The sequence below is a fragment of the Bidens hawaiensis genome, unplaced genomic scaffold, assembly GCF_021521415.1.
Source record: "Bidens hawaiensis isolate Kalapana, Puna unplaced genomic scaffold, B.hawaiensis_p1.1 tig00007952_1, whole genome shotgun sequence".
Taxonomy (NCBI): domain Eukaryota; kingdom Viridiplantae; phylum Streptophyta; class Magnoliopsida; order Asterales; family Asteraceae; genus Bidens; species Bidens hawaiensis.
Genome location: NW_027491553.1, coordinates 1,018,948 through 1,045,079, shown reverse-complemented (window position 1 = coordinate 1,045,079; position 26,132 = coordinate 1,018,948). Strand labels below are relative to the sequence as shown.

General features: G+C 33.9%; 1 protein-coding gene across 1 annotated transcript; it reads right to left on the bottom strand.

Annotated features, from left to right (window-relative positions):
- Nucleotides 1-23,544: 23,544 nt before the first annotated feature.
- LOC143636435 (amino acid transporter AVT1I-like) lies at nt 23,545-25,529 on the bottom strand. The gene is made up of 3 exons (XM_077104027.1): nt 25,083-25,529; nt 24,389-24,996; nt 23,545-24,300 (listed from the first exon to the last, which is right to left on the bottom strand). Exons 1-3 carry the CDS (start codon nt 25,243-25,245, stop codon nt 23,785-23,787), a joined length of 1,287 nt encoding a protein of 428 aa, XP_076960142.1. The 5' UTR covers nt 25,246-25,529; the 3' UTR covers nt 23,545-23,784.
- Nucleotides 25,530-26,132: the final 603 nt, after the last annotated feature.

Below are 26,132 nucleotides of genomic sequence, written 5' to 3'. Positions count from 1 at the left end.
TTTGAATTGTTATGAAATGTTTTATGAAAGTTTTTATATTCCGCGAATGTTTTTATTAACTCTGATGATTAGAACTATGTTGATGAGTAAATCCAACTTCCAAATGTAGGGAACCGGCAACGGGCCTTACAAATGACTCTTGCTGGTTTTAACATTGTACTTGGTATGGACTGGTTATCTAACAACCAAGCTCGTATCATTTGCAATAGCAAAACCGTCGAACTTCGAGCCCCTGATAAACGAACCATTCGAATTGAAGGGGACAAAGACGCTGGCCAAGTTAGCATAATTTCCATGATTAGGGCTAACAAATGTTTAAATCAGGGATGCTTAGCATTCATGGCCTACGTCACTAAAGAATCCAAACCGAATGAGATCAAAGACGTGCCTATTGTCTCCGAGTTCTCCGACGTCTTTCCCGACGAATTTCCTGGAATCCCTCCCGATCGTGAAGTAGAGTTTAGGATCTATCTTATGCTCAGTACTGCACTAATCACCAAAGCCCCGTATCGTCTAGCTCCAATTGAAATGAAAGAATTAAAGAAACAACTTGACGAGCTACTCGAGAAAGGTTTCATTCGACCGAGTTCATCACCATGGGGAGCGCCAATTCTTTTTGTCAAAAAGAAATATGGATCCATGCGCATGTATCGACTGCTGATCCTTAAACAAAGTCACAATCAAGAATCGATATCCATTCCCTCTAATCGACGATCTTTTCGACCAACTCCAAGGCGCAAGCTATTTCTCTAAAATCGATCTTCGTTCTGGTTATCATCAACTTAAGGTTCAATCTGAAGACATTCCAAAAACTGCATTCCAAACAAGGTATGGTCATTATGAGTTCACGGTCATGCCGTTTGGTCTCACTAATGCCCCAGCCGCGTTTATGGACATGATGAATCGAATCTGTAAACCTTACTTAGATAAATTTGTTATCGTATTCATCGACGACATACAGTAGAAACTCGATAAATTAATACTTGGTTATTTAATAAACTCTCTAAGATAATATTTTTTTCCGGTCCCGACTCAGGGATAGGGTGCTAAATTAATAATTTGCTAACATTATAAGATAATACATTTTTGATAATTTCTTTAGACCCCATAAAATATAAATTAATAATTTTTTATATATAGCATATTACATGAATGATTTATGAAGGTTTCTTGAAAAATGACTCAATTGTCTTTTGTTTTTTGTTGAAATCAATTTCCCCTTGAATTTCGTCTCTAATTTTCCTTAGCATGGTAAGAACTTCTGGTGTTTTTTTCTCATAGCTCAACAAGAAATTGTTCAATGTGATTGCCGCTTTAATAGCTTCGTTTCGCGAAGTGATACATTGAACACAAGAAGCGTAATAAGGTGGAAGATTGAAGGTTTATTTGAAATTGGGCCGTTCATTTGATATACAGCATTGTATACAATAATTAAGTGGAAGCTTGAAAGGTGTTTGTAAACTAAGTATTCTACTATAAATTAATAATATATTAATTAATGGATAAATTAATAGTTATATAAATTAATAACTATTAATTTATCCATTAATTAATAACTCTTTTAAGTAATTAATTTTGGTGGTCCCAAGTGTATTATTTTATAGAGTTTCTACTGTACTTATTTACTCTAAGTCTAAGGTAGATCATGAAACACACCTTCGAACCTTACTTGAAATACTAAGAACCTAGAAGTTGTACGCCAAGTTCTCAAAATGTGAGTTCTGGCAGCATGAAGTGCAATTCCTTAGACACATCATAAACGTGAATGGTATTCAAGTGGACCCCGCTAAAATTGAAGCTATCTCTAAGTGGGAGATTCCAGAGTCGCCAATCGAGATCCGAAGTTTCTTAGGTTTCGCTGGCTACTATCGTAGGTTCATTGAAAACTTCTCTCGTATAGCCGTTCCCCTAACCTCGTTAACTCATAAGAATATCAAGTATGAATGGGGAACCAAACAACATGAGGCGTTCGATATACTTAAACAGAAACTCACCCAAGCACCTATACTGGCCTTGCCAGAAGGTACCAAGGACTTTGTTGTCTTTAGTGACTCATCTCATTCTGGTTTAGGATGCGTACTAATGCAATGAAAGAAAGTAATCGCTTATGCCTCTCGTCAACTCAATGTATACAAAAAGAACTACACAACTCACGATCTAGAATTAGACACCATAATCTTTGCTTTAAAGATATTGAGGCACTATCTCTATGGAGTAAGATTTATCGTGTATACCGATCATAAAATCTTGAAACACATCTTCGAGCAAAAAGAACTTAACATGCGTTAAAGGCGATGGATGGAAACACTAAATGACTACGACTGTGAAATCGTCTATCATGAAGGGAAGGCTAACGTTGTAGTTGATGCCCTAAGTCGTAAAGAACATGAAAAGCCAAGAAGAGTCCGAGCATTAAGACTAAAACTCCAAGTTGATCTCATCGAACAAATCAAATCTGCTCAACTCCATGCTATTAATGAAAACAAGATCTCCGACGAAAAAAGTAACAGCACCATTGACTCGCTAGTCAAAGGTGACAATAATATTCTTAGAATGGGAAACCAGATTTGGGTACCAATCGTTGGGGACTTGCATGAAAATATTATGAATGAAGCTCACAAGTCCAAATACATGATGCACCCCGGTAGTGATAAGATGTACCAAAATCTTAAGCCGAACTACTGGTGGAATGGAATGAAAATAGACACCGCTTCGCATGTTGCGAAATGTCTCACATGTTTGAAAGTCAAGGTTGAACAACAAAAGCCATCGGGTTTACTTCAGTAACCCGAACTCCCCGTCTGGAAGTGAGATTTGATAACAATGGACTTCATCACGAAACTCCCGAAACAACTCGTCAACGTAATCCCATTTGGGTTATCGTCGATAGATTAGTAAAATCCGCTCACTTCATACCAATCAACGAGTCATAATCAATGGATAGATGAGCGCGTATTTATGTGAACAACATCGTTTCTCTGCATGGAGTACCGTTGTCTATTATTTCTGATCGAGACAGCTGATTCGCGTCTCATTTCTGGAATAGTTTCCAACAAGCATTAGGCACAAAATTAAACCTTAGCACTACCTATCAACCACAAGCCAATGGGCAAAGCGAAAGAACAATTCAAACATTGGAAGATATGCTCCGCGCTTGTGTGATTGACTTAGGTGGAAGTTGGGATGACCATCTACCCCTAGTGGAGTTTTCGTACAATAATAGCTATCACACAAGTATTCAAGCCGCACCATTCAAAGCGTTATATGGCCAAAAATGTAGAACGCCCGTGTGCTGGTCTGATACTGGAGATAATCAATTGTCTGGACCCGAGTTACTCCAACAAACCACCGACAAAGTCTTATAAATCCGAGAATGACTTAAGACGGCACGTGATCGTCAAAAGAGTTACACCGATGTCCGTCGAAAGACGTTAGAATTCAACGTTTGTGATAAGGTTCTATTAAAAGTTTCGCCATGGAAAGGCGTTAATCACTTCGGCAAGAAAAGAAAGTTAAGTCCACGATTCGTTGGACCATTTGAAATACTCGAGCGAATCGGTACTGTTGCATACCGCTTGCGACTACCCGAGGAAATGCAAGGTATACACGATGTGTTCCACGTCTCTAATCTGTGAAAATGTCTAGCTGTGAATCTTTGTCTATGCCTCTAGAAGATGTCGAGATTAATGAAAATTTAAAATTCGTAGAACGACCGATACAAATCGAAGATTCAAAAACAAATAAATTAAATAGACGAACGTTGAAAATTGTGAAAGTAAAGTGGGACTCACGAAGAGGCCCCGAATACACTTGGGAACTTGAATCCGAAATGTAGAAAAAATACCCCCACTTGTTCTAAGAGCAAATCTCAAGGACGAGATTTATTCAAAGGTGGGGAGGATGTAACATCGTGAAAATATCGGGTTTAAAACACCAAGTTTAAAAGATAAAGGGCCAAATTGCCAAATTTCAAACCTCAAGGACCACATCAAAATTTCTGAACTGATTGCGATACGCGAAGGTCTTGGATTCAAACCCATCACGTATCGCGATGGGGCTGTCTGACAGCAAGGCATGTGGCCTGCCACGTATCCACACGTGGCACAACGTCCGCCACGTGTCACCACGTGGAATCACGTCTGCAAGTGGCAGGCCTATAGGGCAGGTCACCACCCTACATCGCGATACGCGACGGGTGACCAAGGGGACCATCGCGTATCGCGATGGGTCCCCAGAAATGCCTATCAATAGCAAGCTCCAGCCATTTCATTTCTCACACCAAAAATTTATACATCTCTCTTTCTCTCTCTAACATCTCTCTAAACCTCAAGAGGGTACCCTCGATCACCTTGTAAAACGTGCCCAATTTACTCGATTTGCCCAAACCAAAGTAATCTCGAAGAACGTGCTGATCACTGACGACATTATTTTGAAGCACAAAGCCATCGCGAGACGACCCAACGATCGCCTCGATAAGTGTGCCGACGAGTGTGAAGATTGGTGTGTACCGTTTTGCGTGCCAAGGGAAAAGGGTTGATAAAAACGCTCAATAAAACGAAGAGGCGTTGAAGTGGTAGGCATAATGCCCAAATAAAATAATAATAAAATATTAAAAAGGCTTAAAACCCTAAGTTGAGGATATACTCGATACCTCGATAAATAACAAAAATAAAAGATAACAAAGAAAAGAAAAAAAAAAGAAATGTGAATATGATATTAATGTAATTATTTATTATAGATATTATTTAAGTTTGTTACATTCTTAAATAATTAGTAAATAAAAGAAAAGTATACGTTTCTTAAAGAAGAAGAAACGTATGGTTTTAAAGAAAAGTAAAATAAGTTAAACTAGAGGTTTATCATATAAAAGAAAAGAAAATAAGTTAAAAGAAAGCGTTTTAACTTATAAAATAAAAGAAAGAAACGATACTTTTAAACTAAAGGTTTAAAGTAAGGAAATATGTTATGAACTTAAGGTTCATAAATAAAATATAATCGAGGTAAAGATTATAAAAGGAGACTAAAGGTCTTAATCCGGATTTATGATCCGACTAACAAAAGGTTATACTCGTACTATAGGTGCGAGATAGCAAAGAAAGGGAAATAACCTCGGACGGTGTATTGAAGATGATCCAAAATAAAAGGTGAATACGCCCCAACTTTATAAACTTATTTAATCGAGTCAAAATAAATGAAATGAATTACATGAGACTACGTGTCTCTAAAACATTATAAACAAAAAGTAATCGCTAGCCCTCAGGCTGTCGTGTACGTTTGTTTGGATCCTTACATATGTCGTAAAAAGCCGGTGCCATGATGGGTCGGAACTAATTTACGTCTGAGTGAGAGTGACCATGTGTATATGTATGGTACCTAAGTAATTTCGAACGATGCGGTGTTTGCTGGGGTGTCTTGTGTGTGACTTAAGTTTATAATTGTGTTTTGTTTTAAAGCTTGATTATTCCTAATCCACGATGGGTCGGACCTAAGTTATGTCTTGATGGTTAATCAAGTAAAAGAAAATATTTTATGTGTCAGCTTATTCACCAGCATGTGTTGCTGATGTATTTTCTAAACATTTTGCAGGTAATCAAGAATACGAGATTGGAAGCTCGAAGTGCGTAAGATATCCAATGACTCAGATTGTTTTGTTAAAATTTAAAAATATAAATGGTGGTTTGATATAAAAATTAATCTTTTGTATAAACAAGTAATACATTAAACGGGTATTTTATAATCCCGTCTTTTGTAATATAAATATAAATCCACATAAATATAAACTTCCGCTTTTAATCCGCTAACTCTGATTTATTTCCAAATGTGGTACCAACATATGCGTCACACGCTCAGGCCGTGGTTTGGGGGGTGACAGTTACTAGTATTTAAAAAAAACAAAATGATCAGTTGAAAAACACAATGGCGAAATAACACAATTACGAAAAAGGACACAATGGTACGCAAAAAGACACAATGACGTAATTTTTTTTTAATTTTTATATAACAAAATCATACTCGTATTAAAGATAAAAAAACGTTTGTTATTATGGTGAAATTTATTTTTAATAAAATATCACATGAAAAAGTTATAAACGTTTAAAAATGATGGGGGAATTAGCATGTAACTTGCATGTGGAGAGAGAAAATGTGCACTATTACTTTTATACTTTTTTTTTCTTTGGTCCATACTTGACATATGTCAATTAGTTATGGCTTCTCACAGTTCTCATTTTTGTTGGCCTTTGTAGAATAACTCAACCCTATATTTAGAGGTAACCATAAAACGTTTTCAACATTCTATGTCGTAATTTATCATATAACTAGTTTTTATCACCTCGTATTACGGGGGTTGTGTTTATTTTTCTTGTCTAATATTTATAATTTTTTTATTCTAATTATATTTATTGTAAGAAAGTTAATAATTTACTTGTAGTTTGATGATAAAAGGGTTTTACAAATAAATGAGATGTTATAGCCCGTTTAAAAGCTATGGGTTTGGTGAGACCCATGACCCGCTTATTTTTTTCACAACAAAATTTTTTCTTAATATAAATATTAGATTTTTTAAAAAATATTTGGATATTAATTTTTAATATATCCCTATTTTTTTATGATTTTTATATCAAATATCTGGTAAGATTAATTTTTAAGATAATGAGATGTTATAACTCGTTTAAGGTTATCTGGGTTTGATGGGACCTATACCCGTGAATTGAGAATTCTTCATTTACAAATAAAACAATCTGGTGACTTGAGAAAATGTAAGAAGCAACCAAAAAGATTTTAAATGTTTCATTTATATATATTTATGATTAAAATTCTTAGTTCTATAGTTTTTTTTTATCATTTTCCTTTCTTTTTTTTTGCACGCAACATGTATTGTAAATTATTTACATCCTCATATGTTGTTTTACATTATTCGTTTATAATATTTATATATATTTTTGAATTTTAATTTTAGATATTGTAAGGAAGATAGTAATATACTTAGAATTTGTTGATAAAAGGGTTTCTTAAATAAATGAGATGTTATACCAGTTTAGAAGATATATGGGTTTCGAGAGACCCATGACCCGCTTATTTTTTTTTATTTGTATTATAAAACTGTTTTTTAATTATGAATAATATCTTTTTTTTAATAGATATTAATTTTTAGTATATCTCTATTTTATAGGATTTTCATATTAAATATTTGATAAGATTAATTTTTAATATAATAAGATGTTATAACCCGTTTAAGGGCTATCTGGGTAATTTAGTGATAACCGTACCCATGAATTCGGGTCAAATACATGAGAAACCCTCATTATAAATAAAACAATCTAGTCGCCTGAGTGAATTTAAGGATTTTTCGTTTATATATATTTAAGATTTTATTATTAGAATAATAAATATAAATCTCAGAAATTATTCAAAGTGCTAATTATTTTTGGACATTTAAAAAAAGGAACAAAATAAGTCTCTAACATAACTAAAATTGTGTAAGTTACAATATGATTTACTCTCATAAAATAAAGAACAATGATTAGTTAATACAGACATACCTTATGATGTGCGATCCATCTTCAAAGAAATTCTTGTTGAATATGTTTTAAAACTAGCCTAATAACCAAAGAATATGAGAAAGAGATGTAGGGGGTAGGAGAGATTTCATTAATAAGGTGTGTATTACAATGAGGTACAATTAGATGTATACATAGGATATAAAAATTTAGAGAGGAAGCCAATCTATATTAGGTGTTGATAACCACAATATTAATATATTTATAACATGTTTATACATTTTAAAAGTATGTGCATAGAACGGGAATCATTTGTTAAATTAGTTTACATTAATATTCATCATTCTTAAGAGAGCGTCTTTAAAATATACATATTTCATACATTTTTTTGTGTGTCCCGGTTCAACCGAAATTTGACATAATCTGGTTAGATATTAATCCCTCCCATGTAAAGTTTAGGGTTGGTTATCTCAAAGTGTCAAATTACGTTTTAGTTAGTTTTGATATTTTGTATTATAGAAGGGTTGAACTTGTAAATAACATTTACAAATCTATACTAATTAATAAATAAAACTTTACTTTGCCACGTGTCCTCTGGCTAGCATATCCATACTCTCCAAATCCCGCCTCCACAACACTCCTTTTACAAATACGGTTCTTTGGCCCAATTATGATGGTATAGCCCTAATAACTAGATTTATCATAATGTTTCTAAAACCCTAAATCGCTATTGTAGCTTTAGTAATGTTTCAAAATCACCAGTGACCAATTTCATCTCCAAAATCACCATAAAACCAAAATCAGAGTCTTCCAATTTCAACAATCACCGGCTATCAGAACTAATGGCGTTCTTTGATTTCAATCAGAAACCCTATATCAGTTCTCCCCTTTCGTAATGTTTCTTCAATAAATAGTTAATCAATATTTAATCACTAGAAAGGAATCTGAATCATCTTCTACCGATTCATATTTTTCTTGTGGCGAAGGTATCTTATATATTTGATTCGTTATCATTCTGAATTATTTAATTTAGTCAATTGTATAACTTAATATATGTTATATAGGTTTAGCCGATTTTGATTACTCTATGTTACAAATATGTTTTTTTTATTTTAAATACAATAGTTATGAATAAACCATAGCACCACAATGTTCTTGATCGTGTAATGAGTATGAAGTTATAGTTATAGTTATATATATATATATATATATATATATATTTTGTCTATAGGTCTTTAAATCATCTTCAATTTTGACATAATCATCTCTTTGTGCTCCTCAGAGACTCTTTCATTACAATTATTAAGTTCTGTAATTGTTAATCAAGAAAAAGATACCAATGAAAAGATATCTTCAAAGTGTTTAACATTAATACCATAAAATTTGGTACAATCTGGGTTCATCATTAATAATACATTCAGTAAACACACCCAAATTTCTGCAATATCAAGAGAATATTGCATAAATTTTTGTTATTTTCCTCATCTCTGTGTTCTTGATTAATATATTTTTGTTTGTTGAAGCCGACTATGGCTGGTCAACTTGATGATGCAATTGGTAATCAAAATAAGTGGTATCCTGAAACCGATCGGGTAAATTGTCGTATTCATTAGTTATCATACATGCTTTAGTAATTATTAATTCTATGTATCACTATACTTGTGTATTTGAAGTAATGTTTATATACTTTTATTTCTTGAAATTAAATATGGATTCTCAACTTGATGATGCAATTTCTAATTTAAATGATTGGTTCTGATACAGTCAGGTAAATTGTCAAATTAGTTAATTATTTTAGATGATGATTAAGTGATTTTTGTTTACAACTTTTAGGTTGTGTTATATACTATTATTAAAGTATAATTATTATTTAAAAGCATACCATATAACTTAAAGAGAACTTCTAATAATACCATCTTCTCATTTTACACCCCAGTTATAGTGCTGTAAAACCGTTCTCTAATTGCAAACTTGTCAATTTATTTAAACCGGAAATTATTTTAACCGTGTGTGCTATTCAATTAATTGATTTATTCAATCACGAATTTAAGATGACTGTATCTAATTTTCCAAGTTGACTAATTTAATTTGTGTTCGAATTTAAATGTCAACTTATTTATGGTAACTGCAATTTTGATGCCTAAATTACATATGATTTTTCAATTCTGTTACAAATCTATACATTTATGTTATATGCATTTGTTTATGTAATTTCCATTCAGAAATTTGTTGCATTTTTTAGAGACGCTGCCTTCTGCTTTGGTCATTACGCAATTTAGAAAAAAAAAAGACCTATAAAGATGTGTTTGCTTGGGTAGCGTGAGCTCATGGCTGACAATAATTTATCAATTGGTGATGAGTGCGTCTTCAAGTCTAAGTGAAGGTAAGTGTTTAGCCACACATGTGGTCTGCGCGATTTGTCACCCTTCGGCTTAAATGTGTGGCTAAAAGGTCTTTGACCATGTTTGAAAACCTTCTAGAATGTTTTGGCCACATATGTTATTCTTCATGTGACCGTTCTATACCTACTCAGGTACTTTTCGCCACACTTTGAAAAAAAACTGTGACAAAATCTAGCCACATTATAAAAACGTGTGGCGAAATTTGAACTACAGTCATAGTTTGTTTGATCTTTGATACATGTGACCAAAAACACATGCATCAGCCACAAACTGTGACATTTAACTAGCCATATGTTTTAATAGTGTGGCCAAATGTGATGAACGGCTACTGTATTGATAAGAGATGTGTCTAAAAGGTAAAAGATATAGCCACTTATATTATGTTGTGTGGCCTAATGTCACATTTGTTAGCCACATTTTTAATAATGTGGCGAAATATGACGAACAACCATTGTATTTATTAGTAATGTGGCTAAAACGCTTAAAATATATGGCCACTTATACGAGGTTGTGTGACCAAATAGTAGTTTAGTTTTATATGGCTACAACGCTTTATTTTTCCTAAGTACCATCACCTTCACCTCCTCCCAATTACAAACCTAATCCATAAACACCGATTGAAGCTCATTACTCTTCTTCATCACTTTGATTATTGCTCCAAACTTCATCAACCATCCTGCGATCAAATCTAACGGGGGTTTTCAACATGATTAATTAGAACCCTAGAGATGTCAAAAAATGTTAGGGTTTGAGTGTTGTTGAGATCAGTTGGTTGACAGATTCGTTCTCGTTTATTGATTGGTCTGTAACTCGATGTTAAACAACGATTATGTAACATTCCAAATTTCAAGATTTTTTTAAATATGGATTTTAAACCAAAGAGGGGTCAAAGAGGAAATAAAACAAAAGGGTGTATGATGTATATTTTTGGATGTTCTGAATGTGTGTGTGGAAAGAAGAAGAAAACAAGCAAGAAGAGGAGAACGAGCAAGAAGGAGAACAGATGATTTCACTTCTTAAATCGATTATCAAATCGAGCATTAGAAAATACATAATCATCGTCTAGTAGATCGATTATTGGGTAAGTGTTTATAACCCTAAAGTTGAGGCTTTGTTATCTACACTTCATGCATGATGATCTAGTACGTGTTTTATGTGATTATTGATAAACTGATAGTGATAATATTGATTATGTGATCTATTACTAGTTATAATTGTTGATTCTATCATAGTAGTGTCAAACTGTGTTCAAGAGTATACCATATTTGATGAACACAGTTGATAAATTAGAGATCTTTTATGGATGTGGTTATATGATTATAATCTGTACATATAAGTTGATTGTTTTTGTAACATCCCGAATTTTGTAACGATAAATAAAAGAGGCCTATGATTTAAAAACGAGAGTTAATATTTAATTAATATTAAATATAGAAAGAATCATGGACTTGGGTAATTAAGTGGATCAAGATAGTGGGATTGCCTTAGGGTCCATGGGCCTTAGTAGTATAAATACTCCCTTAAACCACCCTAAAACCCTAAACCCTCATTTCTTTCCATCTTATTCTCTACACACTCAAAAACACAAACTCATCCCTATTGCGGCCGTGAGAAGAAGGAGGAGATCCGAGATCGATTCTAGCCTAAATCTTTTATATACAATCAAGATACAAGATCGTAGTTCATAACCAATCTAAACCGTGACCTAAAAACGGGTAAAGGTACGTTCTTTATCGTTAAAGGTTGTGTTTTTATAAACGTTTAGTCTTGAAACTTAGAACAAGAATAGATCGGGTATAACTGAAATGTAATGTTGCGAACCTGATGCTAAAACGAACTTAATGGACCTGCAAACAGGTGCAACTCGTTTAGAATGAACCCTAGGTCTAGTTTTGAACGTTTTAGCTTAAAGGTCCAAACTTTATGTCTTTCCGGGCCAAGTTTTACCCGAACAAGACCATGGGAATGAACACGGGTTCGGTTAATATCATATCAAAGGATTTCATGTGAGAACGGAGGTGATTATGGGTGTTAAATGCGAACAGTAGCCGCTGCTGGGCAACTTCGCCTGCGGCTAAGTTCGCCTGCAGCCAAGTTCGCCAGTAAGTTCGCTAAGCCAAGTTCGCTGAGTAAGTTCGCCAAGCTATAACTTCGCCTGGTGATAAGTTCGTTCAATGCTAACTTCGCCTGAGCTAAGTTCGCTGAATGCTTAACTTTGCTGGAGATTAAGTTCGCTTGAATGATAAGTTCGCTAAGATAATAAGTTCGCTTAATATTAAGTTCGCCAAAAGTTAATCTCGGTGAGAAATGAATTAAAATCATAGTGAAAAATGTGTTAAGACAGTTCATGAAAATAAAATTTTTCCAAGCTGACCTGGCAGCTTAACCCCAGCCAGGGGCTCTGCCCCTTGGACCCCGCTAGGGGCTGCCGCCCCTAGAACCCCGCTGCCCCCGGACCCCCGTTCGTTGTGGGTAATAATTGAACTAGAAAGACGATATGGGTAGTGATAGTTAATTGATACGTGTAATTATTATACAGTTAGTCGTGCACTACTCAAGAAAGAAGTAACCATTAACGGAAGAAGTAACCGGGTTCAGGTGAGTTTCTAGCCCCACTCCTTGTTATGTTTTTCGGGGCTGTGTGCATACTCGATATGTTTAGTTAAAAAACTTACCATAAGTGGTAAGTGTATTCCATATATGATATATGTGATAGATATGAATGGTTGACTGTCAGTACGCTAACGATCTTCGGATATTGCGCGTACTGTCAGGATGTAAATGTAAATATGGATGTTATATATGAATGATGTATGATAGTTATAAATGAATGCTTGTCGGGGCGTGAACAATCTTCGGATATTGCACGTACCGACAAGGAACATGATTGTTAATTGAATGATGTGAGGAACACCTAGAGTGTTCTTATGCTATGATGTGTTTATTGTATATGCGAAGTAAGTGTATGCAGGTACAGGAATGGTACGTGAGTTCTACGTCTGACGTAGTAATTTAGGATGGCAAATCCCTCTAACTTCTGTTGGACATCGACTTGGCTGGTGATGGCGTAGTTAAGGACCGTGGGCCTTATACGTGATATAGATGATAGATGTAAACGTAGATAGGGACAGTGGGCCTTATACGTGTTGTAGGTATGGACGTCAACGTAGATAAGGACTGCGGACCTTATACGTATTGTAGATAGGCGTCAGCACAGGAAAGGACTGTGGACCTCATACATGCTATATTTGTGTTGTGGTAGCATAGGGGAGGACTGTGGACCTTGTACGTGCTATGGTTTAGGTTGCAACATAGGGAAGGACTGAGGACCTTGTACGTGTTGTTATAATAGGATGGTACAGGGAAGGACTGCGGACCTTGCACGTACCAAAACTTATGAACATAGGTAAGGACTGCGGACCTTTTACGTGTTCACGACCTTGAGTACAGGTATAGACGGCGGACTATGAACGTACTCTCGGTAGTCTGAGGCTAGTGATTGTAGATATGTATGTATGTATGGTAGTAGGGTAATTGATTAAGTATGGATATGTATCTTCGGGTATGTATGTATGTATGTATGAGATACGTATGTATTGTGTGTCACCTGATTAACTAGAACTCACTCAGCGTAGCTGACTTTTAGTATGCACGCATGTATATATGTTTATCGAGATGGCATGAGGATGACAAGTGGCGTGGATTGAACGGCTGGCATCTGAAGATAGAAGAAATGATGTTTTAAATATGATGTTTTATGTTATGATTTTAAAATAAATATTTAAAGTTTTGTAACAGATGATTGATGTTTTATATTCCGCGAAAGTTTTAATAAACTCTGATTTGTAGAACTGTGTTTATGAGTGAATCCGACGCTAATGTAGGGCTACCGGGAACGGGGCCTTACAGTTTTAATGCATCAAACATAAGAAGTCATTGTTAAAATGTGTGAGCAAATAAGCATTTCAGATCGTGTGTAGAGATTTAAAGTAATGATTTCAAACGAATGCACACAAGGTGTTTGTGAAAATGTCTCAACCAACAAGGAATTAAAAGAGTTGTTAAGATGTGAAATTCATATTGCTGCTGTCAATAAAGTTCGTATAAAATCATAGAAAATTCGGGTGAATGTGTATTATACATGCTTAAAAACCTATTTTTATGTACTAGGTTTCATATTTGAACACGATAAGCTAATTCAGACTTAAAACAGATCAAAACAGTAGATTAAAATAATGACAACATGCTGTTTGAAGTTAAATTATGTTGCTGTCCTGTTCTTTGAATAATCATATAAAATAGTATAAAAATCCGAGAAAGATGTATTTTATATTCTTGAAAAGCTACTTGAGTCTACTACGTTTTATATGTGAACATGAAAAGCTGTTTCGGATGAAATATTGTTCAAAACAGTTAGTTTCTAGAGCAATACAGCAGATTCAGCATACTGTTTTGACAGAAAATAGGTTGCTGACCTGTTTTACTAAAAATCACATATAATAAACCGTAGCCCCGATAAAGGTGAACTTTATATGCTTGGAAACCTCTGTGAGTTTACTACATTTTACTTTTGATCATATTAAGTTAGTTCTGACTTTTAACTGGTCAAAAGTTGAGGTGAATAGGTGCTGCACAAAAGGTGCAGCACTGAAAATAGTTTTTTTCATAATAATAAATGGTGTGCGCACTTGTTTAGAAGAGATTATAACATAACTGCTTTAATGTAAATTAATGCCATAATGTATGAAGTTTTTAAGTAGAGCCTAGTCGTATATGTACTGAGTTAACCGTTAAAACGGGGGAAGTGGATAAATGACTTGAAAATGTTTAACTGATAACTTGATGAACACATTGATGATTCTTGGCTTGTTAATTATTCGGTATGAATGAGAGTGGTATGAAAATACCGAGTGTCCACATTATGTATTCTAACTTGTTGAAAGTTGACTTTAACAAGCTAGGTATGTTGAAGCTTGGAAGCCAACGAGTCAAATGGACGAAGTGTAATCAAGCTCCTACGAACAAAGGTAAGTTTATCTTACATCTATTTTAAGAAGTTACAAGTCTTATTAGTATGTTTTGATTTATTATGAATATCAAATGGATACGGGCCGCCTTGATCCATTAATTGAAAGTTGATTCTTTTGACTATACTTAGTGCGTACTGGTTGTTTTAACTCGTTACAGTTTGAAGTTTACCCTACCAAATGTCTAAGTGGGAATTACTCGTGTCTAGAATATAAATAATACCAGCATTGTGTAGTACGGTATAATTTGGGTTTCGGACCAGCTTGTCGATTATAATAATAATATAGTAACTAGATGAAGATTTGACTCGTTGGTGAATATTAAATTTATAGCATGATTTAATTAGAGAAATGTCGTTAAGTTGTTTAGACGGGTTGTAAATAATATGTTGAAAAGTTGTAACCATTTCTAAAGTTGAATTTTAGTTGAGACGTGAAATAGCATTAAGATTAATTTAAATGGGTTGTATTTATGTTGATGGGTTATAATCATGCTGATTAGAAACAGGTACGCGAAGCTTATGATCAATCGGGCGAGTTAAGATACAAAATAAATTGAATATTTGGAGTTGCATAACGGTAGCCAGCATAGACTACGCTGGTCCTGGTTTGGCTTAATATTTTGACTAATGTTACTCCGGGATTAATATCTTATTTATATATAATATTTAAATATTTGCAATAACTAATATTTGGTATTGGATTGCTTTAGGCGAAGCCCACAAATGGAAGCGAATAGCCGAAGATCAAGTGCTCGGATTTGGACACCAATACACATCAAAGTGCAAGTTTCAAATATTGATAATGAATTATGAATAAGTTTTAAAATATGTACAATCTTTGATTAAAAGACAAGTTCCTACGGATATTATACGTGATGGTCGGATATTATACGTGATGTGTGGATACATGTTAGGACTTTTGGTACTGTTGACATTACTTATTATCACCAACGATTTTTTTAATTGAGTCGTTCCGACCCTGACCTGTTTCGACCCTGACCCGTTCCGACCCATAACCCATTTCGACCCAACCCAACCCATTTCGACCCAACCCACCCCTTTTGCCACCCCTATGTTTAATGTATATTAAAGGGTTAGGCGAGTTGTACCTCTTAAGACACAATTTAAAAAAATATTCAAAAATAATAATAAAAAAATCATAAGTCAAATTACAAATAAAAAACGGAAAAAGTAAAAAATTAAAACATTTCCTCCGTTGTCCTTGTTCAAAAAAATCGACTCGAAACCTGTTTTGACACGTTCCAACCTTGACCCTTTTGACCCGGACCCGTTATGACCCGAACCTTTTGACCCTGACCATTCCGACCTGAACCATAACAACCCATTTTTTAATTGACCCGTTTGGACCTGACCCGTTTCGACCCATAACCCGTTCCGACCCATAACCCGTTTCGACCCAACCCAACCCATTTTCCACCCCTAGTTTAATGTATATTGACGGGTTATGCGAGTTGTACCTCTTAAGACACAATTTAAAATTATATGCATAGTGGGCCCATTAGAGATTTTAAGGCCCAATATGATCCATTAAGACATGTATGAGTTGTTTTTGTCTATTATGGTCTAATATGACTCCCTACAACACGATATAACCCTTAAATATCTAATGTTACATATCACATGCCATAATAGACCACTAAGAGATTTCAAGCCCTAATATGACCCATTAGAGCGACTATGATATGAAAAAGGCTATAATGGGCCACTAACACCAACAAGGCCCAATAAGACCTATGATGAAAGTATCACATGTTATCGGTCATTAACATCTAACTATGACTAATGACATTCCTATACAACCTTCTTAGAGCAACTATGATGTGATAAAAGCTATAATGGGCCACAAACACCAGTTAAGGTCCAATAAGGCCCATTGATGAAAGTAAGACATTTTGTTGGGCGTTAACCAAACTATGACTCACTAAACTCATATTCAACCCTTTTAGAGCAACTATGATATGATAGAGACTACAATGGGTCACTAACAACAATCAAGGCCCAAGACGGCCCATTAATGCAAAGTATAACTACCAACTATGCCTATGGCTCACTACACTCATATACAACCCTCTTGTAGAAACGGTGACATGATAGATGCTATAATGGTCACTAGTACCATTCAAGGCCCACTGATGAATGTATGACATGTTTTGGGTTAACATCTAAGTATGACTAATGATAGTCATATACAAACTTTTTAAAGCAACTATGACGTAACCATCGGACACTAACATCTAACTATGTGTCTATGACTAATGATAGCCAAATAAGGCCTATTGACGAAAGTATGGTGTGTTTCGGGCGTTAACATCTAACCATGACTAATGACACTACTATACAACTCTTTTAGAGCAACTGTGACATGATATATGCTATAATGAGACACTAACACCGATCAAGAACTAGGATGACCCACTAATAAGCGTATGGTTTATTATTGGGCGTTAACACTGATTACTACACTCTTATACAACTCTTTTAGAGCAACTATAAATATCACTTGTATTTATTTTATATGTTTTTATATTTAAAATACAATTTGTTATATTATTTAAGGTTTAATTAGTTGTTATATATATATATACACACACACACACAAACATACACACACACACACACTGACAACTCTTTATTTTAATTAAAAATAAAAATATTTAATTCTATTTATTTCCTATTAATTTTACTTCCCTCAAAATTTCAAATTAAATTCACCCCCTCTTTTCTTCAAAAAATTTTGAATTACCCTCTCATTCTTAAATCTAATTTCTAATTAACCTACCATTTTTTCTTTCTCTTCATTACTTCTTCTTCTTCATCTCTCTACACCCACCATCTTTCATCTTTAATTCTCTAACTCACTCGATTTTTAACCAAATCCTTTGATTCCGGTCTCTAATCTTATTATTTTTGCGAGAGGAATTCACGTATGGTGTCGGTTTCCATCAATTATATCTCGATTTTTTCCGGATTCGTGTTGAGTGTGAAGAACCCTAAGAACCAAGTTTGGGGATTTTCAATTTTAAGTGTTATTTCTTGTAATTGAAGCTTAGTACATCTTCTTTCATCACTAAAAAGGTATGTATTTCACTTGTAATTGAAGCTTAATACATCTTCTTTCATTGCTGATAGATTCGTTTTTGTTTATTTAATTGTATGTAACTTGATGTTAAACAATGATTATTGAACTATTGTTGATTCTAGGATATAGTACTATGAGTCTAGTTTCCAGAAAGGTAAAATTTGTTATTTTTGGACGAGTTTTGAATAGTTTTTATAATTTTACAAAAACACTGGTCAAAGCTGATTTGGGGAGTTATATTCTGGTCTGTCTTTCCGACACCATAACTCCCTAATGACAAAACCAAACGGGTTGGTTCCAGTTCTGAAAATTAGTATTATGAGCTTTGATGACAACCCAATTGGTCTAGCACAATTTGGATTAATGAGTTGATAGAACCATTAAACAAGTGTTTGTTGTGCAATCTGCTGAATTGTTGGTACATATATTTAATGCTTGAATTATTGTGAGTTTTGTATGCATGAGAAAAATATAATAAAAATTGTTTGAGAAACCTAATTCAAATATTCTACTGTGGTAAATTTTGTAGAATTTATACTTCATCTTTTCATAGTGAATAAAATCAGTTTGTGCATGTTATAATCTGTCTCGTGAACTAAGTGATCATAAGTTAAGCTGTATGATGATTGTTTGGTTGATTTGCCATGATACGATGTGTGAATACATGTTAGGACTTTTTAGTACAGTTGTCTAATGTGATTGTGCGTGAAGGTCATTGTGCTAAGCGTCGATTCAAGTTTTTATTTTTATATTTTTACCCTATATATGTATCATATATTTTTCTCTCTTTATAGGGTTGGAACACAGAAAAATGGCTAAAGAAGTCCGCGAGCAGGAGAGACAACCGCACGAAAGAGGGTAATGATGGCAGTATATCTCAGCATACGGGAGGTTCAATAGGGTTTGATGAGCATCGTATCCGCTTAGTAAGATAGTTTTATTTGTAAATTCAATCTTAAAAAAATAGGTCAAAATTTATAATTGTTTGTGCTTTAACGTTTATTACATTACTTCTTATTAGGAAAAAGAACATGGTCGAAAAGTTAAGTGGATTGAAGTATTCTTAGATACCCACCTTAGCAAAGAAAGCAAGAAAAATTGTTGGGTGGGCGAGCTCAACATTAATAGCCTTGTTGCATTTGATTTTTGTACGGATGAGTCAGAACACCCATTTGTAAGTTATCTTTATCAATTTTCGTTTTGTTATATAATTAGGTATAACATATCAACCAGGGGCAAGCAAATGAAATGGACCGTTTCATATTTCACATACATGTGGTAACATAAAAACTGCTAACACTATAATTTAATATACATGTGGTATACTTATAAACGGGTTGGTTCGGTTTATAACTAAAAATTTAAATGAAAATTACATACTAGTTTTGTGGGTGTAATATATAAACGGGTTGGTTCGGGTTCAGGTCCATAAAACCAAACCAGAACCAAACCGTTAGTAACGGTTTGGTTTGGTTCGGTTTAAAAGTTATACGGTTTGGTTTTGGTTTACATAAATTAAAAACCGTTAACAACGGTTTGGTTTATAGTTTGACGAAAACCGCGAAAACCGGACCGTGAACACCCCTACTTGGCTTTGAGGTTTCGCCTTACATTAACCCTTTATTAGTTATAATGCTAATATTTTTAACAATTTTAGGTTCAAAAAGTTAGAGCGGAAATGGAAAAAGAATTAGAAAATGAAAGGGAGTCAAGAAACGAGTTGGAAGAACGAGCAACGAATGGAACAAATGGAAAAAGAACGTAAGGAAAATGAAGAAAGGAGGCAAAAAAAATCTGATGAGCTTATGAGAAAGTTTGAGGTCGGTAGTAATTAGTAGTAGTTTCAAATATTTTGAATTTATAACTTATTAATGAAGGTTTGGTAATGTAAACCTGTTTTAAATTTATGTTGTTGGGTTTGTTAAATTTATGAAAAAACATGTTTTGAATTTATACTAATGTGTTTAGTTACATTTTTAGCCACATTGACAATAACCTCCAGTGTCTATATGATATGATTGGCCACACAATACATCACTATGTGTGACGAAAAGTTTGACATTAGCCACACTTTAAATTAGGAAAAGCATTATGTGTGACAAAAGGTAATACAATAGCCACACCACAAACTACAAAAGAGTGTTTGACTGGCAAGTTCACATTTTTAGCCACATTGACAATAACCTCCAGTGTCTATAAGATATGATTAGCCACACAGTATCTCACTATGTGTGAAGAAAAGTTTGACAATAGCCACACTTTAAATTACGAATAACATTATGTGTGACAAACGGTAAGACAATGGCCACACCACAAGCTATAAAAGAGTTTTTGACTAGCAAGTTCACATTTTTAGCCACATTGACAATAACCTCCAGTGTCTATATGATATTATTAGCCACACAGTACCTCACTATGTATAACGAAAAGTTTGACAATAGCCACACTTTAAATTAAGAAAAGCATTATGTGTGACAAACGATAAGACAATAGCCACACTATAATCTACAAAGGAGTGTTTGAGTAGCAAGTAAACATATTTAGCCACTTTTAATGTAATATGCAGTGTCTATATCATATAATTAGCCACTCTATTATTAAATTTAAGTGGCCATTTATTTGCTATATCCACACGGTATAGGTCACAATGCAAGCTTAACACAACCCTATTGGCCACATTAATATAAAATTCATGTGGCTGAAACATGAATTCATGTGGCTATATAGATGCAATAGTCACTCATAGTAAATTGTCATGTGACCATTTTATACCGTTTAGTCACACTTATTGGAGAAGCTTCTTGATGGCCAGCAACTAATGCATGTACCCTTTAGCCACACTTGTTACCACATAAGGCCACTAATAACTCTGTATGGCCATATCATACCCACGGTGTCGCGACCTTTGGCCACATATGACCTGAACCAAATGTGTGTGGCTAAAGGCCTACGGCCACACTTTTTTTCGTTTGGTCGAAGGTCAATTTTCACGTAGTGTTAAAAGTGTTCAACATTTATACCATAAAATTTGGTACAATCTGGGTTCATCATTAATAATACATTTAGCAAACACACCCAAATTTCTGCAATATCAAGAGAATATTGCATAAGATTTTTGTTATTTTCCTCATCTCTGTGTTCTTGATTAATATATTTATGTTTGTTGAAGCCGACTATGGCTGGTCAACTTGATGATGTAATTGGTAATCAAAATAAGTGGTATCCTGAAACCGATCGGGTAAATTGTCGTATTCATTAGTTATCGTACATGTTTTAGTAATTATTAATTCTATGTATCACTATACTTGTGTATTTGAAAGTAATGTTTATATACTTTTATTTCTTGAAATTAAATATGGATTCTCAACTTGATGATGCAATTTCTAATTTAAATGATTGTTTCTCATACAGTCAGGTAAATTGTCAAATTAGTTAGTTATTGTAGATGATGATTAAGTGATTTTTGTTTACAACTTTTAGGTTATGTTATTTACTATTATTAAAGTATAATTATTATTTAAAAGCATACCATATAACATAAAGAGAACTTCTAATAATACCATCTTCTCATTTTACACCCCAGTTATATTGCTGTAAAACCGTTCTCTAATAGCAAACTTGTCAATTTATTTAAACCGGAAATTTTTTTTGCCGTGTATGGTATTCAATTAATTGATTTATTAAATCACGAATTTAAGATGACTGTATCTAATTTTCCAAGTTGACTAATTTAATTTGTGTTCAAATTTAAATGTCAACTTATTTATGGTAACTGCAATTTTGATGCCTAAATTACATATGATTTTTCTATTCTGTTACAAATCTATACATTTATGTTATATGCATTTGTTTATGTAATTTCCATTCAGAAATTTGTTGCATTTTTTAGAGACGCTGCCTTCTGCTTTGGTCATTACGCAATTTAGAAAAAAAAGACCTATAAAGATGTGTTTGCTTGGGTAGCGTGAGCTCATGGCTGACAATAATTTATCAATTGGTGATGAGTGCGTCTTCAATTCTAAGTGAAGGTAAGTGTTTACTCTCGAATGTTTTGAAAATATAATGTCCTGATGAAAGTGAACAATTGTTAATGGTTTGAATTTTTTGCCAAAACATCTTCTTCAAAACTTTGTTTAGGAATGGTATTTAAATTGTACAATATTTTTAGTTTTGTAAAATGCATGTTGTTCGTAAGCATGGAAGAAACACGAACAAAGGATTACGGATATGCAAATGTTGTATTCGGGTGAGTTAGTTATTAGTAAGTTTTACACTTTTATAGTATTAGGAATAGCAGTGGAAGGCTATAATGGCATCAAGAGTTTGTAACATTCGTCGCCTTTTTCAGGTTATATTTTGGTTATATATGCACGTCATAAGATTTTTGTTTTGCGACCCTCCTTGGAGACCGAATGATAAAGAAGGCGACTATATGTTTGCATTAGGAGAAAATATTACTCCTTGATGTAATATTTCTATATACTTTTGTATTAAAAAAGACTTGTCTATGTGGTAATGATGTTTAATTTGTTTCTTAATTTAATTTATGATTTTGACTAAAATGGGTGAAGGTTAACTATCTCTTTTCTCTTTTGTTTTCCATTTTGATTACTAAGTATTTAGTTTACTTTTTACGTGTTGATAAGATCAATTGTTGTTACTTTTGGCAAGTTTTTGGAACGTTTGGAATAATAAAATGTAGCAATTAAAATCGTTCTATCAACAAGCAAGTACTATTAATTATACAATTCCACTCTAATCACTCTTTTGCATTGATAATGAGTAAGATTTTTTTATTTTTTTTTACTGCCAATATGTAAAGTACATGAAAACACATTTACTCAAAATAAAATGGGTCATTTTGTACGAGTTAATGATAAGGGTTGGGTTGGGATGACCTGAAGCACTTTCATCTTCAATTTTTATTCAGTTCGTTACAATAATTAGTTGTCAAGTATTGTCATTTTTTTTTATATATTATATGTTATCTTTTATTGAAAACACGTGTAGCACACGGGCCTCAACTAGCTTATTATAAAATATTTGTTTCGTGAAATATCTATTGTCATACGGTAGCAATGCTATGTTTTTTTCTCCTAAACTGCACTCAATTCCAAACCTCGCTGTTATGCAAACCTATGATATCTATCATAATTTACGGTAAATTTATGATCACCGTATTAGTCAAAAAGTTATTTCATGTAATTGTAATGTACATATGTACCTTTTTATTTAATAACTAAATTCTTTATCATGACTTTGCGTTATTCGATATTTCAAATGCTTGATTTATAAAATTAAAATTGTTAAATCCGTGTGGTACACGGGTACCTAACCTACTAAGAAAATAAAAAAAAAAAGAAAAAAATAACATTAGGTTGAATCTATATTACGAATCGATGCGTTGATTAGAAGTGTCGATCCATCTTGTATATATACGTTCTCAATTCAATGGAATTATAACACAGTTTTGCAAATTCTTGGTTCGTGATATCAATTGATTGTGTATTCAATCAATCCGGGGCAACAAACCTGTCTGACCAAAACAAAGCGGGCCCATACTCGCATTACGAAAACCGTGCTTATTTCTCTCTCTCAAACTTGAGATATATATTTGCAAAGTTTGAAGTAATTTTCACAAAATTAATCACTCATTATCATGAACAGAATTAAAATTAATCTAAAAACGGTAGAGAAGAAGTAGACTTCTAATAATAAAAAATCAGGATAGGCCAACATATATGAACTTCCTACTCATAGATGGCTTACTATATCTACCAATGATACATAAGTACCAACAACTGCAACAATTAAGCCGCTTAACAAAACAAGCGCAATAGTCACCACCTCAACTCCAATTCTCCTATTAATTCCCGAGATCTTCAAGTAGCACAAGCATGGTATTGTTATCGAAGTTGTGGCACTTAAAAGAGCCCCCACGAGTGACATCAGATAACCGAAAAAGGGAAGGGACAGGGCTACAATTACAGTGCTTATCATCAAAACAGTTCTTATTACGAAGCTACGCATCCTTTTGTTGTAAGAGGCATGAAACCGTGATTCAATGGACTTGACGATTGGTGTTAACATTAGTGCATATTTAGCTATCGGAGTAACGAGGGTGGTGCATATGGCCACTCTTGAACTTATATTATCTGTTGGAAGGTTTAAAGTTATCTGTGACTCTACCTTGGAACCAAACATAAGATAACCAATAACTGCCATCAATGAGTATGTAACTGTAGACAAGGCAAAACAGAGGAGCAAGACCTGCAACATAGTATATCACAAAAATGTTTTATTAACAACGGAAACAAGTAAAGGTTATTATGTACATTAAAGATTATGATGATAATACCTTTGAGAAATGACGTTGGTTTCTCATGGAAGTATATAGGGTTGGGAAAACTGGATGAGCACAATAGCAGAACGCATATAAGCTAATAGCTGATGGCATTCCATTCCAATTTACGAATTTACCCTTCTCTTTAAAACCAATACCATCCGCTGCACCAGCCCAGAAGACCGAGCCTAAGATTATCATGGAGGCTAGAACTCCACTAGCTGATATATAGGAAAGAATGCTCATGTTGTCTAGCCAGCTTGTTGGGAGTATAATAAGTGCAACTAGAACAATAAATCCACTTTTTGCACTAATACGAAAGCCGTAAACATCAAAATCCGTGTCTGGAAATAACTTGCTTAGATTATCACCTTCTAGGATCAGGAAACCGGTGGCTACTAAGTAGAGTTCTATGTCCATCGTTACTGAGACTATGGCTTTCCCGGTTTTCCCAAATGCCCGATTTCCAATATCAGGATAACTTGTTATTGAAGGATCAGCATCCATACATCTTTGGATCAACAATCCCGTGTAGAAGGTCGAGCTTGCGATTAGTAAAAGGAGTATCAAGCTCAACCATCCTCCCTCTGCCAATGCGTACGGGATCGATAATATTCCTATTCCTAAAAACACCATGAGAATATGATAACTTTAGGTTTCTTTGAATGAAAATAATTATTACAAGACATGATCAAGCTTATATAAGTACCTGAGAGGGCATTGAGACCATTGAAACAAGTACTTATAAAAGAAGCACCGCTTATGTTGATACTGGAGTATTGCTCCTCTTTTGAATTTACAGACACATGATCTGCATAGCTATGCAGTAATGGTATTGTAATAGAGTGATTTTCATGCTTTAGGCCCTCCATTAGAACTCACAGAAAAAAAGAGAGAGAAAAGAGGATATTTAATTTGTGATACAAACTCTATACTATCCTTCTTATATAACTTCAGGTTTGTGGGCCTATTCCTCATGCAACCTCAACCACGTTTTCAGATTAATTTTCCTTCCCTTTATTTACTAAAACAATTATTCAGTGGTCTAAAAATCTTACCTGGTAGAGAAAGTTAATTACAGTGCTGTTTTATGATTGCATTATTTACACTATTAAGGTTTTCCTTTTCTTTTTAAGACAACTATTTTGCTACAAGTTGAAGGGAATATCAATAATTAACATGGTTTCTAATTTATTCTTGCATTGTATTGATATGACATGTATAAAATTTAGGATTATCAAAACATTATAAAAATGGTTAAGAGAGGGGCGCTCCTCGACACCACCCTAAATTCTATCAATCCTGGAGTGTCATATCATTTATACCATCATACCCAAAAGGCTAAAACCCTTGGTCACTGGCAAACCACTCCCTAAAGCAATTTTCTATTATAAAAAAGTAATTTTATAAAGATGATAGATGATTGAATAGGAAAAGATTTAAATAATTAAATTTCGTTTGCACTTCTCTCTTTTCTTTCCTAATAAGACTCCAACCCTCACACCACTACCCTTACCCATTACCCTAATAGTAGAAGGCAGCTTATTCTAAAAGGATATATAATTACCCTTATGTTACTGCATGGTGCCCTCCTAGCAAAATAGAAATATATTTCCTAAATTTTATAACTACTGCTACTTTTCATGTCAATACTGAGGAATAACAATGATTTCATCTATTAAACACACTCTAAAATCGAGGCTCTTACTAACTAATATTGCTTGTTTTACTTATAAGACTTTTTTTTCTAGCTAGGTTG

What these genes read in the sequence shown, in the direction of transcription:
- LOC143636435 (XM_077104027.1), bottom strand. Translation starts at nt 25,245, where the DNA reads ATGGAGGGCCTAAAGCATGAAAATCACTCTATTACAATACCATTACTG. An exon ending in TGGTCTCAATGCCCTCTCAG is followed by an intron (nt 24,997 to 25,082) that starts GTACTTATATAA and finishes TGGTGTTTTTAG; the next exon opens with GAATAGGAATATTATCGATC. An exon ending in ACCAACGTCATTTCTCAAAG is followed by an intron (nt 24,301 to 24,388) that starts GTATTATCATCA and finishes ACTATGTTGCAG; the next exon opens with GTCTTGCTCCTCTGTTTTGC.